The sequence below is a fragment of the Neolamprologus multifasciatus genome, chromosome 22 (assembly GCF_963576455.1).
Source record: "Neolamprologus multifasciatus chromosome 22, fNeoMul1.2, whole genome shotgun sequence".
NCBI classification, from domain to species: domain Eukaryota; kingdom Metazoa; phylum Chordata; class Actinopteri; order Cichliformes; family Cichlidae; genus Neolamprologus; species Neolamprologus multifasciatus.
The window spans coordinates 29,292,863-29,313,557 of NC_140459.1; the positions used below are offsets into that span (position 1 = coordinate 29,292,863).

General features: G+C 39.9%; 1 protein-coding gene across 1 annotated transcript; it reads left to right on the plus strand.

Annotated features, from left to right (window-relative positions):
* Positions 1–4,853: 4,853 nt before the first annotated feature.
* Positions 4,854–6,310, plus strand: LOC146493700 (uncharacterized). The gene has a single exon (XM_085149855.1). It carries the CDS (start codon positions 4,960–4,962, stop codon positions 6,184–6,186), a length of 1,227 nt encoding a protein of 408 aa, XP_085005981.1. The 5' UTR covers positions 4,854–4,959; the 3' UTR covers positions 6,187–6,310.
* The last annotated feature ends 14,385 nt before the right edge of the window (positions 6,311–20,695 follow it).

The following is a 20,695-nucleotide window of genomic DNA, read 5'->3' on the forward strand; positions in this document are numbered from 1 at the left end:
GTACTTATTTTCTACTGTACAGTTTTTGTTCAGATGATTCTAGTTACATGCGGCTGCTTGCTCCTCGAGACCGACCTGATAATACAACTGATGGACAGGCTGTGAAGATAATTTCCTTAAACACTGGGGGACTAAATGCCACAATAAAACACACAAAAGTTATCACACACATTAAAGATTTAAACGCTGACATTTATGCAACTCTGACCATAAGAAATTAAATAGACGATGGGTTGACCAAATTTTTCATTCTAATTTCAATATAAAAAAAAAGGGGCACAACTATACTAATCCGGAAAAATACTTATTTTTCCGGATTAGTATAGTTGTGCCCCTTTTTTTTTAGTATTTTTTTTAATAATCTAATTTTTTTTTATTGTTAGATTTTTATTTTTTTTTAGGGTTTTTTTTAGGGTTCCTTGCTCGAATGAGTAATTCGAGCAAGGAACCCTACCACCCACACTCATGAAAAGCCACTATATCCCTAATTTTAAAAAAAGGCCGAGATCCACTGAGCTGCACATCTTATCAACCAACATCACTCCTCCCGGTAGATGTTAAAATTCTCGCAAAAATTCTAGCCAGGCGATTAGAAACGATCATGCCTCAATTATTTCAGAGGATCAGACAGGATTTATAAAGGGAAGACGTTTACATTCCAACGTAAGAAGACTTCTTGGTGTCATTCTTTCTCCATCATCTTCTAATGTTTCAGAAGCCATAATATCTCTCCACGTCGAGAACACCTTCGATAGAGTGGAGTGGGCCTATCTTTTCTTCTCCCTGAGACAGTTAGGTTTTAATAATAACTTTGTCTCATGGGTCAAACTACTCTACTCCTCTCCCTGTGCCTCTGTCTGTACAGATAATCAACGCTCCACCCCATTCTCACTGTTTTGGGGAACAAGACAAGGATGCTCATTATCCCCGTTACTATTTGCATTAGCGATTGAATGACTTTCAGCAGCTTTAAAAATCGTGGAAGGATTCAGATGGATTGATAGATGGGGTATAAAACACCAGGTGTCACTTTATGCAGATGATTTGATTCTCTATGTGAATGATCCTTTATTAAATATCTCATGCATTTTGGCAGTATTAAACTCCTTCGGATACCTATCGCCATATAAGCGTAACATTTCCAAAAGTAAATACTTTCAAATTAACCAAATGACTCCAGACATACCTACATCAACTTTAAAATGGCTAACTCGGGGTTCAAATATCTCGGCATTGCAATTACACGATCTCTGCGATTAATGCAAGAACAGAATTTTACCTTACTTACAATGAAAGTTAAGTCTGACCTACAAAGATGGAACTACCTACCACTGTCTTTAGCTGGTAGGATTCAAATTTTAAAAATGAACGTATTACCAAGATATCTATATGTTTTCCAAAGTTTGCCCATTTATCTTCCTAAATCATTTTTTAGAACTATAAATGACGCTATTTTATTGTTCATTTGGGCCGGTTAACGTCCAAGGGCTCGTTGTTCGCTTCTTTATAGGGATAGATCAGCTAGAGGATTAGGATTGCCTAATCTAATTGGGTATTATTGGGCATCCAACATGCCTAAAATATTATCGTGATGTACGTCTCCCCATACTAGTTGGTGCCAGAGCGAAGCGGCCTCCTGCTCCTCGTCAGCAAGTAGCCATTAATATCAATATTAACTAATGTTGATTAATGTTAATATTAATCTACAAGGATAGGCACTAGCAGTTTATTGTTGGTTTTATTTGTGTGTGTGTTGTTTTTGTTTTTCTCCTTTGCTTTCTCTCTTTTTTTTGTTTTTTGTATGGGTTAATTCATCTTTCTGTAACATATTCACCTTCAAATTATTGGGAGTGAGGGGGCATTATTCATGCCATCTATGTTATTTATTTTTATTGAATGTTATAAAAAGGAAAAAGAAGAGACTATCATTTCTATGTTTCTATAAATACACATTGCTTTCTGACTGTCTGGCATTTCATAAATACAAATGTTGGGCTGGACTTGCTGAAGGGCTACTAAATGTGGATTCCATTTTTGTGAAATCAAACTTAACTCTTCACCAAAATTACATGTTTTTGTTTTTTTTGTATAAAAGTCAACCCGACACACTGTTATGTTGATCACTCTGGACGAGTGTTTATTGAAGCACCACACATATGGCTTTCATGGTTTGCCAACCTGTTCACCAACTCTCCGGTTGGTCTTCTGCACATGCTCCTGCTCACTCTGGTCTCCGGCTTGACTATATAAAAAGGAAAACCTCATGTTACGTTCCCCTGAGGGGTCTAGGCGGTGAGGGGGAAGTAACAAAAAGTGTCCGGGTCAGAAAAAGGAGACAAAAAGGCATAAGGGTTAAATTAAAGAGTTTTATTAAAGTTTCTATTAAAACTAACTAAAAGAGACGGACAAGCCGCTATCACCATTTAAAGAAATAAACAAAACTCAAATGTTAGTCAATAAAGCACAAAGTAAGTCAAAAAGAGTGCAGCTCACTAGCTGAAAACACAGCAACACACTCAGCTCACTAGCTGAAAACACAGCAACACACTCAGCTCACTAGCTGTAACGACACTAATGGCACTCCGGCCCCGAGCTCACCTTTCCCTGGGCTTAAATCTCCTTGATTACTGACGAGAGTCAGCTGCACAAAAGGGAAAGGTGGCACCTCAGGCAGAAGAGGTGGTCGGACACGCCCACACAGACAACTTCAGGAGGCGGCCCTGCTAGGGCCATAACACCCCCTCCCATAAATACAAACCCGTGGTTTGTCACATGATTATGATAACCAAAACAACGAATCAAGTCCGTAACCGTTGCATCACCAAACTGTAGGCTTTCCACCTACCAAACCCCATAGCAACGGTTAGGCATTTCCTGTGGAAGCTGCCAACCCCATCTCAGTGGGTTCAAAATACTTACTGAAGGTGGCCGCAGACCCTCAAAACAATGTCTCATGTGATAGCCAGGGCTTTTTTGAGCCATCACATGTGGAGAACACAGCAGGCAGTCAGAAGACCTTACTGCAACAGTTCTCAGACGATTGCTCACGTCATGGGTACAGGCATGTTTGTTAGTCAGGGGTGCAGGTCTGAGTGGTGGGGTTATACATGATCTGTCCACCTGCAGGTCATTTTGAGGAACTGGGACATTGTCAACCAGCAGCAGCTCAGGGCTAGTTGACCTCTTACACTTACTACAGGGTGCTACTGAGCAATTGTGCTCCAAGTTTAGCCTCTTAGTAGGCCTGGCAACCTTGTCGGTTTGAGAGCCACGACTGACTTTTCTCAAAGCAGGCCCTTTTTGCTTTGAGTGGGCTGTCTGTTTGAGTTTCAGCCTCAAACAGTTAGCAACAAGGTGTCCAGGTTTGTGGCAGAAGGAACAAAGTTTTGCTCTGGATCTTGAAACCACAACTGCATTAGCCTTGTTAGCTGGCCCACTCTTACCTCTCCAAGATGTACTATGGCGCAAAGGGATATCGTGTCCTGCAGCATTTGCTTTATGAGTTAGGGTAAACTCATCTGCCAGTATGGCAGCCTGCTGTAAAGTGGAAACCCTCTGTTCACTTAAATAACAAGCAACACACTCAGGCACTGTGTTCTTAAAGTCTTCTACCAGCACAAGCTCACGTAACGACCCCAAGTCGTTAACCTGGCTTGCAGAGCACCACCTATCAAAAAGCTTTGCCTTGTCCCTAGCGAAGTCAAGATAGGACTGACCCTGTGCCAACTCCAAACCTCGAAAATGCTGCCTATAGGCTTCAGGTATGAGTTCATGGGCTTGGAGGACGGCACTTTTAAGCTTTTCATAAACTAAGCAGTCCTCCATAGACAAACCAGAACAAACCTCCTGAGCCTTACCCGTCAATTTACATAGTAACATCACGCACCACATGTCTTGAGGCCATTGCAGTGCAGTCGCTATGCGTTCAAATGCAATAAAGAAGCTATGAACACTGGACTCACAGAAAACTGGAACCAGGTGGATGTTATTGCTCACAAACGAGCCTCTGGACACCTGTTCACCAACAGATGTAGGCCCAGTCCTCGTCAGCTCCAGCTGATTCAACTGGAACGCCATTTCAGCCTGAAGAAAACCACCACACACCTGTGCCAATTTTCTCACAGGCTAGCCAACAATTAATGGTAACCGAACAACTTACTCTTCTTGACAAACTTACCTTTTGCTGCACACACATTAACAAATACAACTTACCCAGTTCCTAAGCACAACAAACCTTACCTACCTATCTTCTGGAGCGTGCTGGGCTCGAGGCAACTTTAAAGGCAAAACTCCAGCGACCGGAGCCCTGAATTGCCTACCCCCAACAGGGAACTAATCCCCGCCCAGGATTACTCCGAAAATAAAAAAGGCAAAATAACAAAAGAGTGCCCGAAGGAAAAACTTAATAAGCTCAGCTGGACACTCACCTAACTAAACTGGGAAGTTGAATCTCTAAAAGTGAAAAAAGCAAGATAATCAAAAATCAATTCCAACTCAAAACTCCCTTTTCAACAATCCCGGATGAGCCCCCACTTGTTACCTCGTTAGGAAGATCATCACCACCACCTGTCCCTGCAGCCTCCCTGGCACCGCCCCATTGAGCTCACTGCATCACTCCTCCCCTGCGGCTGAGCCAGGGACCACACCTCCACCACAGTTTGGATTTCTAAATAATATTTATTGGGTGTTTATAATTCATGTAACCATTATCAGTTACAATTACCATCAATCTGCATTTTGTTATTATTCAATTCAGAACTGCCCAGACCAGACACAGTGACATTCCACCAGAATCCCTTTGATCTTCTTTATGACATCAGCACACTAAAACCCTAACAGAGGGGAAAGGTTCCCATTCTTACTAAAATACTCGAAACTTCAGTTTCTGACACAGTTGACAGTATTTTTAAAAAATCTTTTAGTTAGTGCAGAGATTTAGCATCAACCTCAATTTGAAATATGAGTCTGTCAAATTCTGTTGTATGCAACCTGAGAGCCGAGAACGAAAAACTTAAACAGCAAATCAAAGAGCTGAAAAATGAGAATAAAACTCTCAAACAACAAAACTCTACCATACGTGACCTTAAAGTCAAGAACGCCGACCTTAAAGAGCAAAAAAGAGAGCTCATAAATGAGAACAAAATTCTCCAAAAAAACATTGATGTTCTCTTCAAACAAAGTGGGTTCTCTAAAAACAAGAGGAAAAGAGACCTGCAACTAGAGAATGAAAAAATTCACATCAGAATTCAACAGCTGGAATATTTGAATAAAGTTCTACAGGATTCACAAAGCTCCAATAGCAAAGAAATTCAGCAACACAAAGAGGTGATGCAGGAAATGCAGGATGAAATCAGATTGTTGCAAAGCAAAAAGGCAGGCTATGTTATAAAAGTGAAAGGCATGGAAAAGGACAACCACTCTTTAAGAAAGGAAAATGATGTGATGATAAAACGCATGTGTGAGCTGAAAAGGGACTTTGAAAAGGAAAAAGATTACATGCAACAGGAAATACAGGCTGTTAAAACTGAGCTCCATCAGGCAAACACAGCCTTTAAAGAGTTACAAGAGAGTGAAGAAAGAAAAAGGATCATGAATGAGGAAAACAAAACAACGGACAGTGCACAGCTCAGACAGACCCTGGAACTCCAATGCTTTGCACATGAAATTGACATATTAAGGCAACATAACGAACTTCTTGAACAGGACCTCCAGGAGCTTTCCATAAGGAGTGGTGATTCTCAAAAAGAACTGAAACCACACGATGAGGGTGTGAAAGGCGAATCACGGATCTTCAAAGCCACTGAGAAAGACTCCAAACATGATTTTAACGTGACCAACAGAGAAAAGGAGTTGTTGTGCCATGAATGTGAGGCACTGAAAAGAGAGCTTGAAGAGGTCAAGAAAGATCTGTGTGATGTACAGGAAGCCATGAAAACAAAAGACATGGCGTCGCAAACCCAAGCTCAGACTCCCAAAGTTTCACAGGAAGAACATAACAATCTGATAAACAACTATGATGTCCAAGTTTACATACTCTTAAAACAAAATAAGGCCTTAGAAAATAAGGTTAGTGACCTTACCAAAAAGTTGTGGAATGGACGGGAAGCGATGAGACAAATGGAAAAGAACTTTCAAGAACAAAGGAAGCTACTCGAAAATCTCAGAGGAGAATTTGAGGAAATTTAGCACAACTACGACTTTGGCCCTCCCTATTAAACCTGGTTAATGCAGGTTCTTGTGGTGAGCTTTTAATAGTGAAATAAAATACATTTGTAAAACTGGAAACGTGTGATTATCACATTGTATTCTTTAAACCGTGTAACAGAATATATAATATATATAATTTACTCATAGTAATATTAATATCTAATGTATTTTAACAATAATTTTAGTATCCAGATAATCTCTTTCATACTGTCAGTTTTGATTATTGTTCATTTTCATTGCCATGTCAACATGTTTTAGAGCAACGTTTTCTCATTTTGAACTCTTTTAGGTGTAAGTCATCGTCAGTGATTACCCTAAGCCCAAAGCAACACCAAACATGGGCAACCAAAATGCATCATTTTGGTTGCATGTAATTGTTCTCCCAATTCTTATAAATCAGGAAACCACAAAAATAACAATTTTCACTTACAGACATGAAACACTTATTATAGAAAATAATAAATAGATTAAAACAAGTGCTTTGTAGCACTTGTAGTTTATGCTGTTTTTGTGTAGGTGTAGTCAAAATTTTAAGTGCAAGTATCTTTCTCATCTTCATAGCTTATGTATTTGCTGAAGGTGCAGGTTTGGGCAAAAAACATTTTCAGCTGTGGAGACTGTTTTACATATCTGTGTAGATACTTATGTATGGCGTTATTTTTGTGCCAGTATTCTCGCTCACAATGTGTTGCTCGCGCTCTCAACATTTCTGCCCGTGCGCGTTCAACTCTTTATGTACACCGTTATATTTGTGCCACAAAACCAACCAAACCGACTTGGATGCAAAAAAATCTGATTGGCTGTTTTGGTTTCCAAACAGTTCGAAATGACGAAATGCAATATCCCAGAATCCATTTCGTCCAAAATTCAAAAGAGGCAGTGGCGGAGGAACACAGAGTATCAGAGTTTGAAATATTACTCTTTCTGGGTCACAAAATAACCTTTTAAGATATTTTCATGCGATAATGTAGCTGTGTGAACTTCAAATATCTGCTCGATTTATCAAGACATCACATTTTTGCATAAGTGGTCTAACGTTTTCAGAGATGCCTGTTATCCACCAGCTGACCGCCAGTGTCAGCTGGTGAAGGTTACTTTTAAAATGTATCCCATTACAGATTACAGAACACATGCCCCAAAACGTATTCTGTAACGTATTCCGTTACGTTACTCGATGAGAGTAACGTATTCTGAATACTTTGGATTACTTAATATATTATCATGCTGTTTACAGCATGATAATACTGCTCACAGACACATAACGGGTATGGCAGTCCATTCTCCCTGCAGCACGGACTACACTGCCTATGATGCTACATTCTTTAGAGCTGTAGCATTCTGCCTATTAGCTTAGCACAACAACAACACCAACAAAAAGGAAACACGCAGACAGAGAGCGTCACCCTGTAACCACGGCAACCGTAACGCTGCCGCCTGGAACAACAGAACGTAGCTGTCAAACAAAACCCAAACAGTCCTGACCCGCCACAATATGAAACAGGGAAGTACCGCCGTGTAATCCATTTATTTCAACAAAGTAACTGTATTCTGAATACCACCTTTTTAAATGGTAACTGTAACGGAATACAGTTACTCATATTACAGTTACATGCTTTTATCTCTACAAGACTTGACTACTGTAACAGCCTGTTTACTTGTCTAAACATGAAAGGGCTATCCCGCCTACAGGTTGTTCAAAACTCTGCAGCGAGGCTACTGACCCGCTTGAACAAGGGTGCTCATATGACCCCTGTGTTAAAGTCGCTGCACTGGCTACCAATCAGATTCAGGTTCCATTTTAAAATTCTAGTTTTAACTTTTAGAGCATTACAGAGACAGGCACCCCCCTACATTGCTGATCTGATTCATACACACACCTTCACTCGTAACCTGAGGTCAGCAAACCAAAATCTTTTAGTGGTCCCCCACACTCGTTTTAAAACCCGAGGGGACCGATCTTTCCAAGCTGTTGCACCCAGATTGTGGAATGCACTTCCCCTATTTCTACGGGGTTTGGACTCAAACAGCAGCTAAAGACATTTTTATTTCAAAAAGCTTTTAATTAGACCAGGGTTTTCATGGTGTATTTTATGACTGTATTATGTTTTTACCTTGTAAAGCACTTTGTGACATATGTCTGTGAAAGGTGCTATATAAATAAAGTTTACTTACTTACATATTTTGTATTTTAAATACGTAACGGCGGTACATGTATTCCATTACTCCCCAACACTGCTGACCGCATAGCTGGACTGACCATCGGCCATGGTGATATTTAATTTTTATGTTTGCTTGTTTGTTTTTGTAACTGTATAAACAATGAAAGGTGATGGATTAGCCAATTGGTCATGATCAACTCTGGGCTGGACCAATTACAATACACAATACAATACAACATCCATATTAAGGTGAAAAGGAACGCGATTTGTCCCGTACTTCAGCTAAAATGAAAAAAAAAAAAAAGACACAAAGCTGGAGTTATTCTGCGTCTTTACGCTGAACAGCTGCCTCTTCTTCTCTCATTCTCTCCCCCTCCCTCTCCTGTTGCTACTTCAGTCATGAAACTGATTGTATGTTTATCGCCCGCTTTGCACCAGGAAGAGGAAACCAGAGGATGTGACGCTAAACAACAGCAGCACGTTTAAGCTTGATAAGCTGTTGTTAGAATGTATTTAATATTACTTTCTAATATCAGCTGATGTTTGCTTGAGCCACAGCCGTAAAAGCTGCAACAAGACAGTGTACATCACTGTCACAACAGCGTTTGTTTTCGTTCAAAGGCTTTATGGTTTTTCCTATAATACGTGGTGGTCTAGTCAATACCTGTGCCAATTTTTTGTTGTGTCCAGCCCTGGCTGATCAGCTGGTCAAGGCGCGGACCCCTGGCACATCATTTTCAAACCCCCCGCGGTCTTTCGCTACTTGGATTAAACACAATATATAAGTCACTTAGATAACTTCTAAATGTTAATGTTTGGCTTATTTCAATGTTTGATTTGTTTCTGAGTAAATCGGTTTCGCTGAGATTAAAGTTCAGCTTCATAACTGGACCGTATTATTTAATACCAACCTTACTTGGAGAACTGTCAGTCTATTGTGAATTTCACCCGTCATATTATGAAAATGTTTCCTCCTGAATTTAAATATTTTTTTATATTAGATTTAATTCAGAGTCCGCTGTTTAAATAAGAACAGAACATTTTACATCAGAGAATATCATGGCACACTTCAGGTGTCATTGTCCCCCATTGTCCATCATTAGTTCGTTGCAGAGAAACAAGCACAGGGCTCTCATTGATTTAGCATTATGGTGAATTTTATATTTTCATGTACTTTACATTTGTTTTGTAGTTGTGTGTCTTATTTGCTGGTGGGTAACAGGCATCTCCAAAAACGTTATAGCACTTATGCAAATATGTGATTTCTTTAAAAACTGAGCAGATATTTGAAGTTTACACAGCACCATTCTCATCTGAAAATATCTTAAAAGTTTATTTTGTGACCCAGAAAGAGTAATATTTCAAACTCTGCCACTCTGCATTCCTCCGCCATTGCCTGATTTGAATTTTGGATGAAATGCATTCTGGGATATTTGCCTGGGTTTAGCTACAGCAGCTAGAGAGCTGATTGGATACCAAAATAGCCAATTAGAATTTTTAAAGTCTGTGATTGGTTGGTTTTGTGGCAGAAATATAACAGTGTATAGAAAGAGTTGAAAGCAGGGGCAGAAATGTTGAGAGCGCAAGCAACACATTGAGAGGGGCTGCTATTGTGTGTGTATGGATAATAGCAAACACTGAAATTTCTTGCATGCAGCAATGAATTTTGTTCACTCAAATTTAGCTTTTTTTCTTCACTCAAAATAAATTTCTTCTCAAAATGCAACACTTGTACTTGCAATTTTTTTTACGTGTGCTCAGAATTGTTATGGACGGCTGTGTGCAGGCAGGAGAAGGACCCAAGGTGCAGACTCCGGAGATAGAAAGTAACTCAAAACAGCTTTAATGTTAAACTCAAAAAAGTAACAAAACTGAGTATCCAAAAAATAAACTTACACGGACAGACTGACAGAACACACAGCTAGATAAACGGTAGATCGCAACAATGACAAACTGAAACACAGGGCTTAAATACATAGAGGGAGCAATCAGGGAATGGACAACAGGAGGGAAACACAGCTGGGGCAAATCAGAACTGATGAGACAAGGAAGCGTAAACTGAACACACTGAGATAAGACAGAGACCTTCAAAGTAAAACAGGAAACACATAACACAGACTGAACAAAAGACACAGGCTGTGTCCCATTTCAGGGTCTGCAGCTTGAAGTACGCGCACTACGCGTACTACGTACGGTGCGTACTATAAGTACGAGAAGTGCGGAAGTGAGAGGCTTGTGAAATGGGACGGTATATGCTTCGTCGCGCTGTTCAGGTTGCCTAGCAACCATGATACTAACCGCGAGACACGTTACATACAGCTTTGTGTGACAGAAATGAAGGAGAAAATTGTTTTGTTGGTCAATCATTTTTGTCATGACATCACTTTGATTAGTTGAGTATCTGAGGCTGAGAACACAGGACTGTAAAACATGATTCAAGGGCTTCATTTCTGTACTGAACAGTCATTTAAGATTAGCTAGTAAATAACAATTAGCTAATGTTGTTCATGAGACTAAAGTCATCTCACTATGGTAATGTAAATATAATATGGCCAATATTATAGTATTGTCAGATTATTATGATATATATATATATATATATATATATATATATATATATATATATATATATATATATATATATATATATATATCATAATAATCTGACAATACTACAATTGTCAGATTATAGTAGTAAGCTGAAAGTCAGTGATATATATATATATATATATATATATATATATATATATATATATATATATATATATATATATATATCACTGACTTTCAGCTTGTTGTGTTTGTGGATATATGACTGACTTTAATTATCCATAAAATCATCAGATTCTCTGTAAGATTAAGGTCGACTATATGTATATTTAGAAGTAGAGGCTTTAAAACCAAGTTAATGCTGAAAGTACAAACATCACTAATGTCACATAACTTTGCCGACATGTGGCCAATAGTAATGTTTTAATGTTCTTCATTATTAAACATTCGTACGTAAATAAGTGACGTCATATTCAGTACTTACTTTTGATAGTTCACTCTTCGGCCGCTCCCTTCTGCCGTATTTTGTGGCAAAATTATCCACACCCACCGCCGCGCTATGAATTGTGGGATATATGGGACCACGAAGCGTGCACCGGACCACGCTTGATATTTGGGGAAATCGACGGCGCATTTGGAGTATGCATTTCAAGTACACTTCGAATTGGGACAGCCGTCGTCGCGTGGCGGTGACGTAACCGCACTTGAAATGCGTACTTCAAGCGTGCAGACCCTGAAATGGGACACAGCGACAGACTCACATGCAGGCACTACAACAGAGGGAACAGAGATGTGGGACCAGGGCAGACACAGACACTGACTGGACACGGGGATATAGCAGACAGGGGAGACAGCAACCAAGGATTACACAGAGACAAACCATAAGACATAACTCTAACGAAACCCCAAAGACTAGAAATGATAAATAATATAATAAACTCAAAAACCCTGGGTCAACGACCCAGGCATCCTAACATGAATAGTGGCACAAAAATAACGTCATACTTTTTTTAATGACATACATTCCCTGTGTATTTACCTCTTTAATTTTAACTGTATTTCTTGGTTTCTCCTTTTTTTATTCTCTTATTCTAAAGGATCTTTAATGTAAAACTCTACACGCTGCTAACATAGAGATGCCAAACTGTGTTTCATTGTTCTTGTAACAGTGACAATAAAGATCTATTTTTATCTTTCATAGTAAATATGACAGGTATTTTACTTAGTCAACCTCAAAATCATGCCTAGAGCATGTATGTTTTTCTAGCAGAATGGATAGATAGAGCAGAGGGTGGCTGCAGGCCAGTCACTGTCCCAAGATGGCAAAATGGAAAAGGGAGTGAATTTCCATTCAATCTCTCCAACTCTTGATGAAACTCTTGATGTTTGAAAAAACAATTTAGGCCTGACTTTAAGCCCTAAACCAAGCCGATAAGGCCTGAGGTGAATCGTTTCTAGGGATGGGTACCGGTTCTGACATAAACGGTAGTAACCAGACCGAAAAGCAGCGCACATTTCGGTACTTTATTTCGGTGCTTTTTTTTTTCCTGAGCTGTGATACACTTTAGATTCTAGCCAATCATTTTATGTTTCCGAGGATAGTAGGCGAGCCCAGGTACGTACGTTCTTTTAGAGCAGAGCTACAGATTAAAAATGCCCAAGGCGAAGCGGTTAAAGTCTGGCTGTACTTCACAGCAAAAGATGCAAACTCAGCAGCCTGCAACAAGTGCTTTAAGGTGATACTGTGATACTGTCAAAGGAGGTAACACCTCAAATCTGATGAAACACCTGGCGACGCATAGCGGGGTTTTTTTAAAAGCCGAGAAATGCGCCGTATTTGATAGCTTGCTGTGAGACCTCACACCGAGCACATCTACTGCGGGTGTGGTGCCTGTTATCGGACCCAGAATTAGCAACATCCCCAAAAAACCCGAAGAGGAGAGTCCTGGTCCCTAGCCCTGCCAGTGTAGCAGAAATGATGACGGATGATGATGGCAGCAGCAGCCGTTCTTCTCTGCGTGAGTAGCTTAATGTTGTTCGTGTGTAATTTACGTTGAGTAGGCTAACCACGTTATTACATTAATGCATGTAAGGTGAACTAGCAAACATCATCATAGTTACATGCGGCTGTCTTCTTGTTTGATGGCAGATACTCCCTTCACCCTGGCCGAAAAGGCTAAAATGACCAAAGAAAAAGTGGAAAACAGTTAAACATGAGAGGTTTTTGGACAAAGTTTGTGTTTTTTCCATTGTTTAAGCACTGCTTCCAGCCAAGAGTGATACCATATATGCCCTATGGCTGCAGAAAAGGCTAACATTGTTATCTTTTTACAAAAAAACAGCTGAACATGAGAGGTTTTTGGACCAATTTTGTGTTCTCCATTCTTTAAGCACCGGATTGAGCACCGTTTAAGCACCAGCACCATTTCAAAAGTACCGGTTTGGCACCGGTATCGGATAAAACCTAAACGATACCCATCCCTAATCGTTTCAACAAAAAGGTTTGATTTGGATTGAAAAATTAAAGGGAAATGAAAAAATGTTCTCTCTTTTTACACTGAAGGAACTACTCATTTACTATTTCCATTCAGGGCGGTGGAGACCTGGGGCTATCTCATATGATGCAAGAGATGGTGAACATTATGGATAATTGTCTGTGAAGGTTCTCAGTCATCCAGGTCATCGTAGTCAAAGGAGCTTGCAAAGAAAAGCGTCTAGACTTCTTTAAGTTGCTTGAAGACGTTTCACCTCTCATCCGAGAAGCTTCTTCAGTTCTAAGGTCAAATGGTCCCAGATTTAAACCTAGTGGGAGTTTCCCCCCGCAGAGGGACAAAAGGAACCCCTGATGATCCTGTAATCGCCTGAGCCAAGGTGTGAAACTGGGTGTGGGTCCCAATCAGCCAGGGTTTCGGGTGAGCTTATTGTGAAACCTGGCCCCACCTTATCATGCGAATTCCTGAGGTCAGATGGCCCAGGATGTGAGTGGGCGTTAAGGCGTCTGGGGAGGGAACTCAAAACTGGATTATAGATGGCAGAGAGTTGGTGTCGTAAACCACCGCCTCTGTTCAAAGATGGTCGCTCACAGTGGACATAGATGGCTTCTTTCACTCCTCTTTCAAACCATCTGTCCTCTCTGTCCAAAATGTGAACATTGGCATCCTCGAAAGAGTGACCTTTGTCCTTTAGATGCAGATGGACTGCTAAGTCTTGTCCTGTGGAGGTGGCTCTTCTGTGTTGTGCCATGCGCCATGGTGTGGGGTGTTCCCCACGAGAGGAGCAAGGATGGTAGCAAGGTGTTTTGCAATGATATAAGTGGCTGAGTTTATGCTACTGACTATGGGTCTGAGTGGGACAGCTTCCTTGTGGAATTTAGGAAGTCCGTAAATGCAGGGTGTGGCATCCCCTGGGTAAAGGCCGTGATATGTAAGGCGGTCAATGATTTTGTCCTTTTCAAAGTCTTGAAGGCAAGCTATAACTTTCTTTTTGTAGCTGCTTGTGGGGTCTCGCTTTAAGGCTTCGTAGGTATTGTTGTCACTGAGGAGAGTAGTGATCTTTGTATGGTAATCTGTAGTGTTTAGGACCACGGTGCATCTTCCCTTATCAGCTGGTAAAACAGTGATGTTTGGTCTTGATTGTAGAGGGTAGAAGGGTTTCAAGTTCCTGCAGAGTCTGGCTGATCTTGATATGGATAATTCACCAATCTGTTGCAGGGATAAGAAAGACAGAGAGCCATTCACCCTCACATACACACCAGTGACAAGTTTAGAATTTCCAGTCAAACTAACATGAATGTCTTTGGACTGTGGAATGAAGCCAGAGTGCCCAGAGAGAACCCAAGTAGGCACAGGGAGAACATGCAAACTCCACCCAGAAAGGCAATGGGCTCAAACTCTTCTTGTTGTGACCTATGGATGTGCACCATTAGTCAACCTGATGACTGATCACAGTTAATGTCACTAGTCCAAATCAGGCATACTAGTTAACTGATGCCCAATGTCGATAAATTGTTGTCCTAAATGTCCTAAATGTTGTCAGCATTGTATGTTGTGTCCCTGTTCATGAAATGATTGAAAATAAACGACACACATGGCTCAAGCTGATCAAGGTCACAAAACCTGTTCTCAAACGCTTGCCCAAGTCAGTTTAGAGAACTTTTCTGCAACTTTGTCAAAAGTCTCAGATGCAGAAGCATTGTCTTTCAGCACCATCTGCATAGAGGGAAAGTGCAGCACCTTTTTTTCTCTAAATGCACAGAGAAAATTTTCATCTGGGCTTTAAATGCATTTAAAGGACTTACCATCAGCAAGAGTCTTACCTTTGGGTTACAAATGGTTCAGTTTCCCAGTAACGTCCGTTAAAAATGCAAGGTCAAGTGTGCACTCAAGCTTAGCTTGTGTGAAACATTCGGAAATGTCTCTCCATATTGTGCCGCTTTGCCATTGCTACAGTAACCCCGCAAATTAGACAAGAACTCATCCTCCCATTCACTGTGAAAACGACATGTTTCTTTCTTCTTTTTCTCTTTCTTGTCCCCCCATGTTTTCAATATCTCCTCACCTTTACTGGCCTTCGAGACTTTTTTAAAAAAAAAAAAGTTTGTTATTTTTTCAATTTTATAATTTTCAAATTTATGCCAATGGAAGTGTGATTTAAAAAAGAATAGCAAAAATAAATGATAATAATAAGGAGATTTCGTTCGTTCAACTTAAACTTTTCTTCACTCAAAATAATTTTCTCCTCAAAATGCAACATTTGCACTTACAATTTTTTTTTTACATACACTCAGAATAGAGTCACAAAAATAATGCCATACAGTCTTGCATGCGACTCATGTGGTCCTTGCGAGCGACCTGGTGTCCGCGGGCACCATGTTGGTGACACCCGCATTAGAGATTGTACATCTACCTTCAATAACAAGTCAAGTGGTAGAAAAACTGAAGGTCACTTTTGCACTCTATGGTATTCCAGATGTGCTGGAGAGTGATAATAGTCCTCAGCTTGTTTAAGATAACTTCAAACAGTTCAATGAAAAATATGATTTTGTCTGTATGTCAAGGCAGGCCGAGGCCAGTATGTGAATATGAACCCAAATGCAGATTCAGACTGCAGTAGCAGGAGGGCAGGCAGGTGAAGAGTTATGAATCTATGAGCATGAACCAATGGTTAGAGTTTCCAGGGTTGAACAGCATCCAGGTGAGTGAATTGTGGAGTATGAAGGCTCCGTGAAGCTACTAAGAATACAAGGAGAAAAAAAGGTAAGTTTTAAAAAGAACACGAAGAATCACAAGAAGTAAAGATGGCCTATAACTAACGTGTTAGCAGATGAACTGGCGAAGGATAGTTGGGTGCGCTGGTCTTAAATACTGCTGGCTGAATAGCCCAGATCAGCAAAGTATGTGCCAAAACCACTCTTGCTTGTGCTGTTCATGGCCTGTGAGTCACCCACGATGGAGAAAAACGTTATAATATACAAAGAGCTGAAGTGAATCTGAGAGTTAAAAAATGTTGAAATGTATCCACTGCAGCCACCGTCTGTGCTTTTCATGTTTTATTCTATGCTCTTTAAAGGTTTTGTCATGGTCCTCCAATCCTGGAGAATATGAGTTGCTTTGAAGCTTGCTACAAAGTAACACATTTTTCTTTTGTCTTTTATATTTCTTTTTATCTCTTGTACATTTTATAGAGTTTGCATTTGCACTGTTGACACTGCATTTAATTAAACTGTACATGTTACAGTCGCAGTAAAGACATTCTATTTGTACTTTGTGGCATTACTGCTTTTACATACAGTGGCTTGCAAAAGTATTCGACCCCCTTGAACTTTCCCACATTTTGTCACATTACAGCCACAAACATGAATCAATTTTATTGGAATTCCACGTGAAAGACCAACACAAAGTGGTGTACACGTGAGAAGTGGAACGAAAATCATACATGATTCCAAACATTTTTTACAAATAAATAACTGCAAAGTGGGGTGTGCGTAATTATTCAGCCCCCTTTGGTCTGAGTGCAGTCAGTTGCCCATAGACATTGCCTGATGAGTGCTAATGACTAAATAGAGTGCACCTGTGTGTAATCTAATGTCAGTACAAATACAGCTGCTCTGTGATGGCCTCAGAGGTTGTCTAAGAGAATATTGGGAGCAACAACACCATGAAGTCCAACGAACACGCCAGACAGGTCAGGGATAAAGTTATTGAGAAATTTAAAGCAGGCTTAGGCTACAAAAAGATTTTCCAAGCCTTGAACATCCCACGGAGCACTGTTCAAGCGATCATTCAGAAATGGAAGGAGTATGACACAACCGTAAACCTACCAAGACAAGGCCGTCCACCTAAACTCACAGGCCGAACAAGGAGAGCGCTGATCAGAAATGCAGCCAAGAGGCCCATGGTGACTCTGGACGAGCTGCAGAGATCTACAGCTCAGGTGGGGGAATCTGTCCATAGGACAACTATTAGCCGTGCACTGCACAAAGTTGGCCTTTATGGAAGAGTGGCAAGAAGAAAGCCATTGTTAACAGAAAACCATAAGAAGACCTGTTTGCAGTTTGCCACAAGCCATGTGGGGTACACAGCAAACATGTGGAAGAAGGTGCTCTGGTCAGATGAGACCAAAATGGAACTTTTTGGCCAAAATGCAAAACGCTATATGTGGCGGAAAACTAACACTGCACATCACTCTGAACACACCATCCCCACTGTCAAATATGGTGGTGGCAGCATCATGCTCTGGGGGTGCTTCTCTTCAGCAGGGACAGGGAAGCTGGTCAGAGTTGATGGGAAGATGGATGGAGCCAAATACAGGGCGATCTTGGAAGAAAACCTCTTGGAGTCTGCAAAAGACTTGAGACTGGGGCGGAGGTTCACCTTCCAGCAGGACAACGACCCTAAACATAAAGCCAGGGCACCAATGGAATGGTTTAAAACATATCCATGTGTTAGATTGGCCCAGTCAAAGTCCAGATCTAAATCCAATCGAGAATCTGTGGTAAGATCTGAAAACTGCTGTTCACAAACGCTGTCCATCTAATCTGACTGAGCTGGAGCTGTTTTGCAAAGAAGAATTGGCAAAGATTTCAGTCTCTAGATGTGCAAAGCTGGTAGAGACATACCCTAAAAGACTGGCAGCTGTAATTGCAGCAAAAGGTGGTTCTACAAAGTACTGACTCAGGGGGCTGAATAATTATGCACACCCCACTTTGCAGTTATTTATTTGTAAAAAATGTTTGGAATCATGTATGATTTTCGTTCCACTTCTCACGTGTACACCACTTTGTATTTCTTTCACGTGGAATTCCAATAACTTTGATTCATGTTTGTGGCTGTAATGTGACAAAATGTGGAAAAGTTCAAGGGGGCCGAATACTTTTGCAAGCCACTGTATGTAAAGTGTGTAAGTATGTTCTATGAATTCTGATATCAGTAAACTTTATCAAATGCATTTGTATAGTTTTTTTTTTTACTTTGCCTGTTTTGTTAAATGGATGGATGCTTCAAATACTGATAATGTGTAAAAACAAGAAATAAAAATATATAGTAATGCATGGTTATTTTGTTAGGTTCATGTTAATTAAGGATCATCAGGAATAAAACTGAGATCATGACAGTTTAATAAAGAGAAAAGCTTATTAAAGGTGGCTAGAATTTTATTGAGTATTTGTAATTTTAAACAAAACACACAAGTGGTATGCTGTTCGCTTTTGATGTTGTACTCTTAAAGGCTGTGTTGCAGTTTTTAAGAGTACTTTCTTTAAGGTTAGTTGAGAACACTGTTATAGTGAGCCTGTTGCACAATAATCACAATGTCCCATTGTCCTATAGTCATTATTATTTTTCAGTTTGGTGTCAGAAAGGGTTTTCAGAACTGAAGGTTGAAAAATGAAGGGCACATATTGATTTCAGATGCCTGACAGCATTGTGATTCATGACTACATGTTAGAAACTGTGCAATCTAATAAGAACTCTATAATAATGAATTAACCTTCAGCAGTGAAGCCAACATCACATTTTTCATTGGATTAGAGAGAATTTTCTGCCATGTGTTTCTTTTGCCATGAGAGGAATAAAACGTTCTGGCTCCCACCCTCTATGTATCAGGAGTCTTCCTTCTGTTTTCATTTCTAATTGCCTTAGCAAACACAAACAGATAATAAAAATGTTCACTTGTCATAGCGAGTAATCCAAACCAGTGACTGACCCTATGTTGAGGATGTAGTCATCTCAGATGTACTTTTAGCTGAACATTTGTCTGGTTTCAGCTTCTTCTTCAGATCATCAAAATGCAAATATTAGACAAAGATAACACAAGTAAACACAAGATGTCGTTTCTAAATAAAGGTGTTTATTATTAAGGAAGAAATAAAAAAAAATCCAAACCTGCACATCCCTGTATGAAAAAGTAATTATCCCCTAATCCTAATAACTGGTTGGCTTTAGCGGCAACAACTGCAATTAAGTTAAACTCTCCAAAATAAATAAATATTTAAAATATTCCGTTTGTATAGTTAAACTGACTAAAACTGGCCCAAATTCACTCAGATGATTAAAAACTTTAGCTACAGAGGTAACTGCAAGGGGATCTAGGAGGCTGTAAATCAGCGGTCTCCAACATTTTTTCCACCACGGACCGGTTTGATGTCAGATATATTTTCACGGACTGGCCTTTAAGGTGTCGTGGATAAATACAACTAAATAAAATGATACAACCAAGACAAAAACTGTGGTATTTTGTAAATATAATAATAAACGCAAATTCACTGTGTAATTGTGTAACCTTATTAGCAGCGTCCTCCTGAAATGTGCCAACATATTGAGAGTAACATCCTCCTCTCTGCCTCTTAATGCTCTCTGGTCACTATGGTAACGCGTAAATATTTATTTCAAAATAAGACACACAACTACAATATGGGAAAAGACCCAGGGAAACCGAGTTAACGATAAAAACCCTGAAAACCATAAATTTCACACCCGAGCCTCAACTCTCGCAGCCCGGTACCAAACGACTCCCGGATTGGTACCAGTCTGTGGCCTGGGGGTTGGGAACCGCTGCTGTAAATGACCAAAATGTAAAACATTTAGTCAGTCCTCTTTTACAGTTAAAGGTCCACTGGGAAAGTCTTCTCCCAGAAATAAAGACATTAAATGATCGTAATTTTTAGTGCAGCAGCAGCATTATGGTTTAAATGAGAGCAAATCTGTAATTATTGGAATGGGCTTTTTGTTCTTATCAGTTGTTCTTATGAGTTTGTCTTTGTAATTTTGTAGTAGTTGGTGTTTGTTTAGTGTACCGTTTGGGACCATATTTTCTGTCTATAACCATGTAGAATGTATCGTCTAAACCTTGTTTGAATGCAGTAATGTTGATATGTATCATTCCTTTTTTGCTGTATCAAAAAACGAAATAAAATTATGTTAAATTGCAATATATTTGCATCCAAAATATAGTGGACTAGAAGTCAAAATTGTGTACTTCAAAAAAAAATTGACTATTGCTTTCCAACATAGATAAACAGACTTTGTTGTGTAAAATCGATTCCCAGTAGAAATGCAAATAACTGCTTATGAAATTCAGTGGTAGAAATCAGTATTTGATCTCCTGGTGAATCTGTACATTTGCTCACTTAGAATGAAATGAACAGTCTCTAACTTTGATGTTTGTTTGTAAAGAGGAGTGAGCAAACCTGGTGACCAACTACAAGAAACATGTTATCCCCGTGCTTGCCAACAAGGGCTTGTCTACCAAGCGCTAAGTCATATTTTGCTTGGGGATCAAAT

What these genes read in the sequence shown, in the direction of transcription:
- LOC146493700 (XM_085149855.1), top strand. Translation starts at nt 4,960, where the DNA reads ATGAGTCTGTCAAATTCTGTTGTATGCAACCTGAGAGCCGAGAACGAA.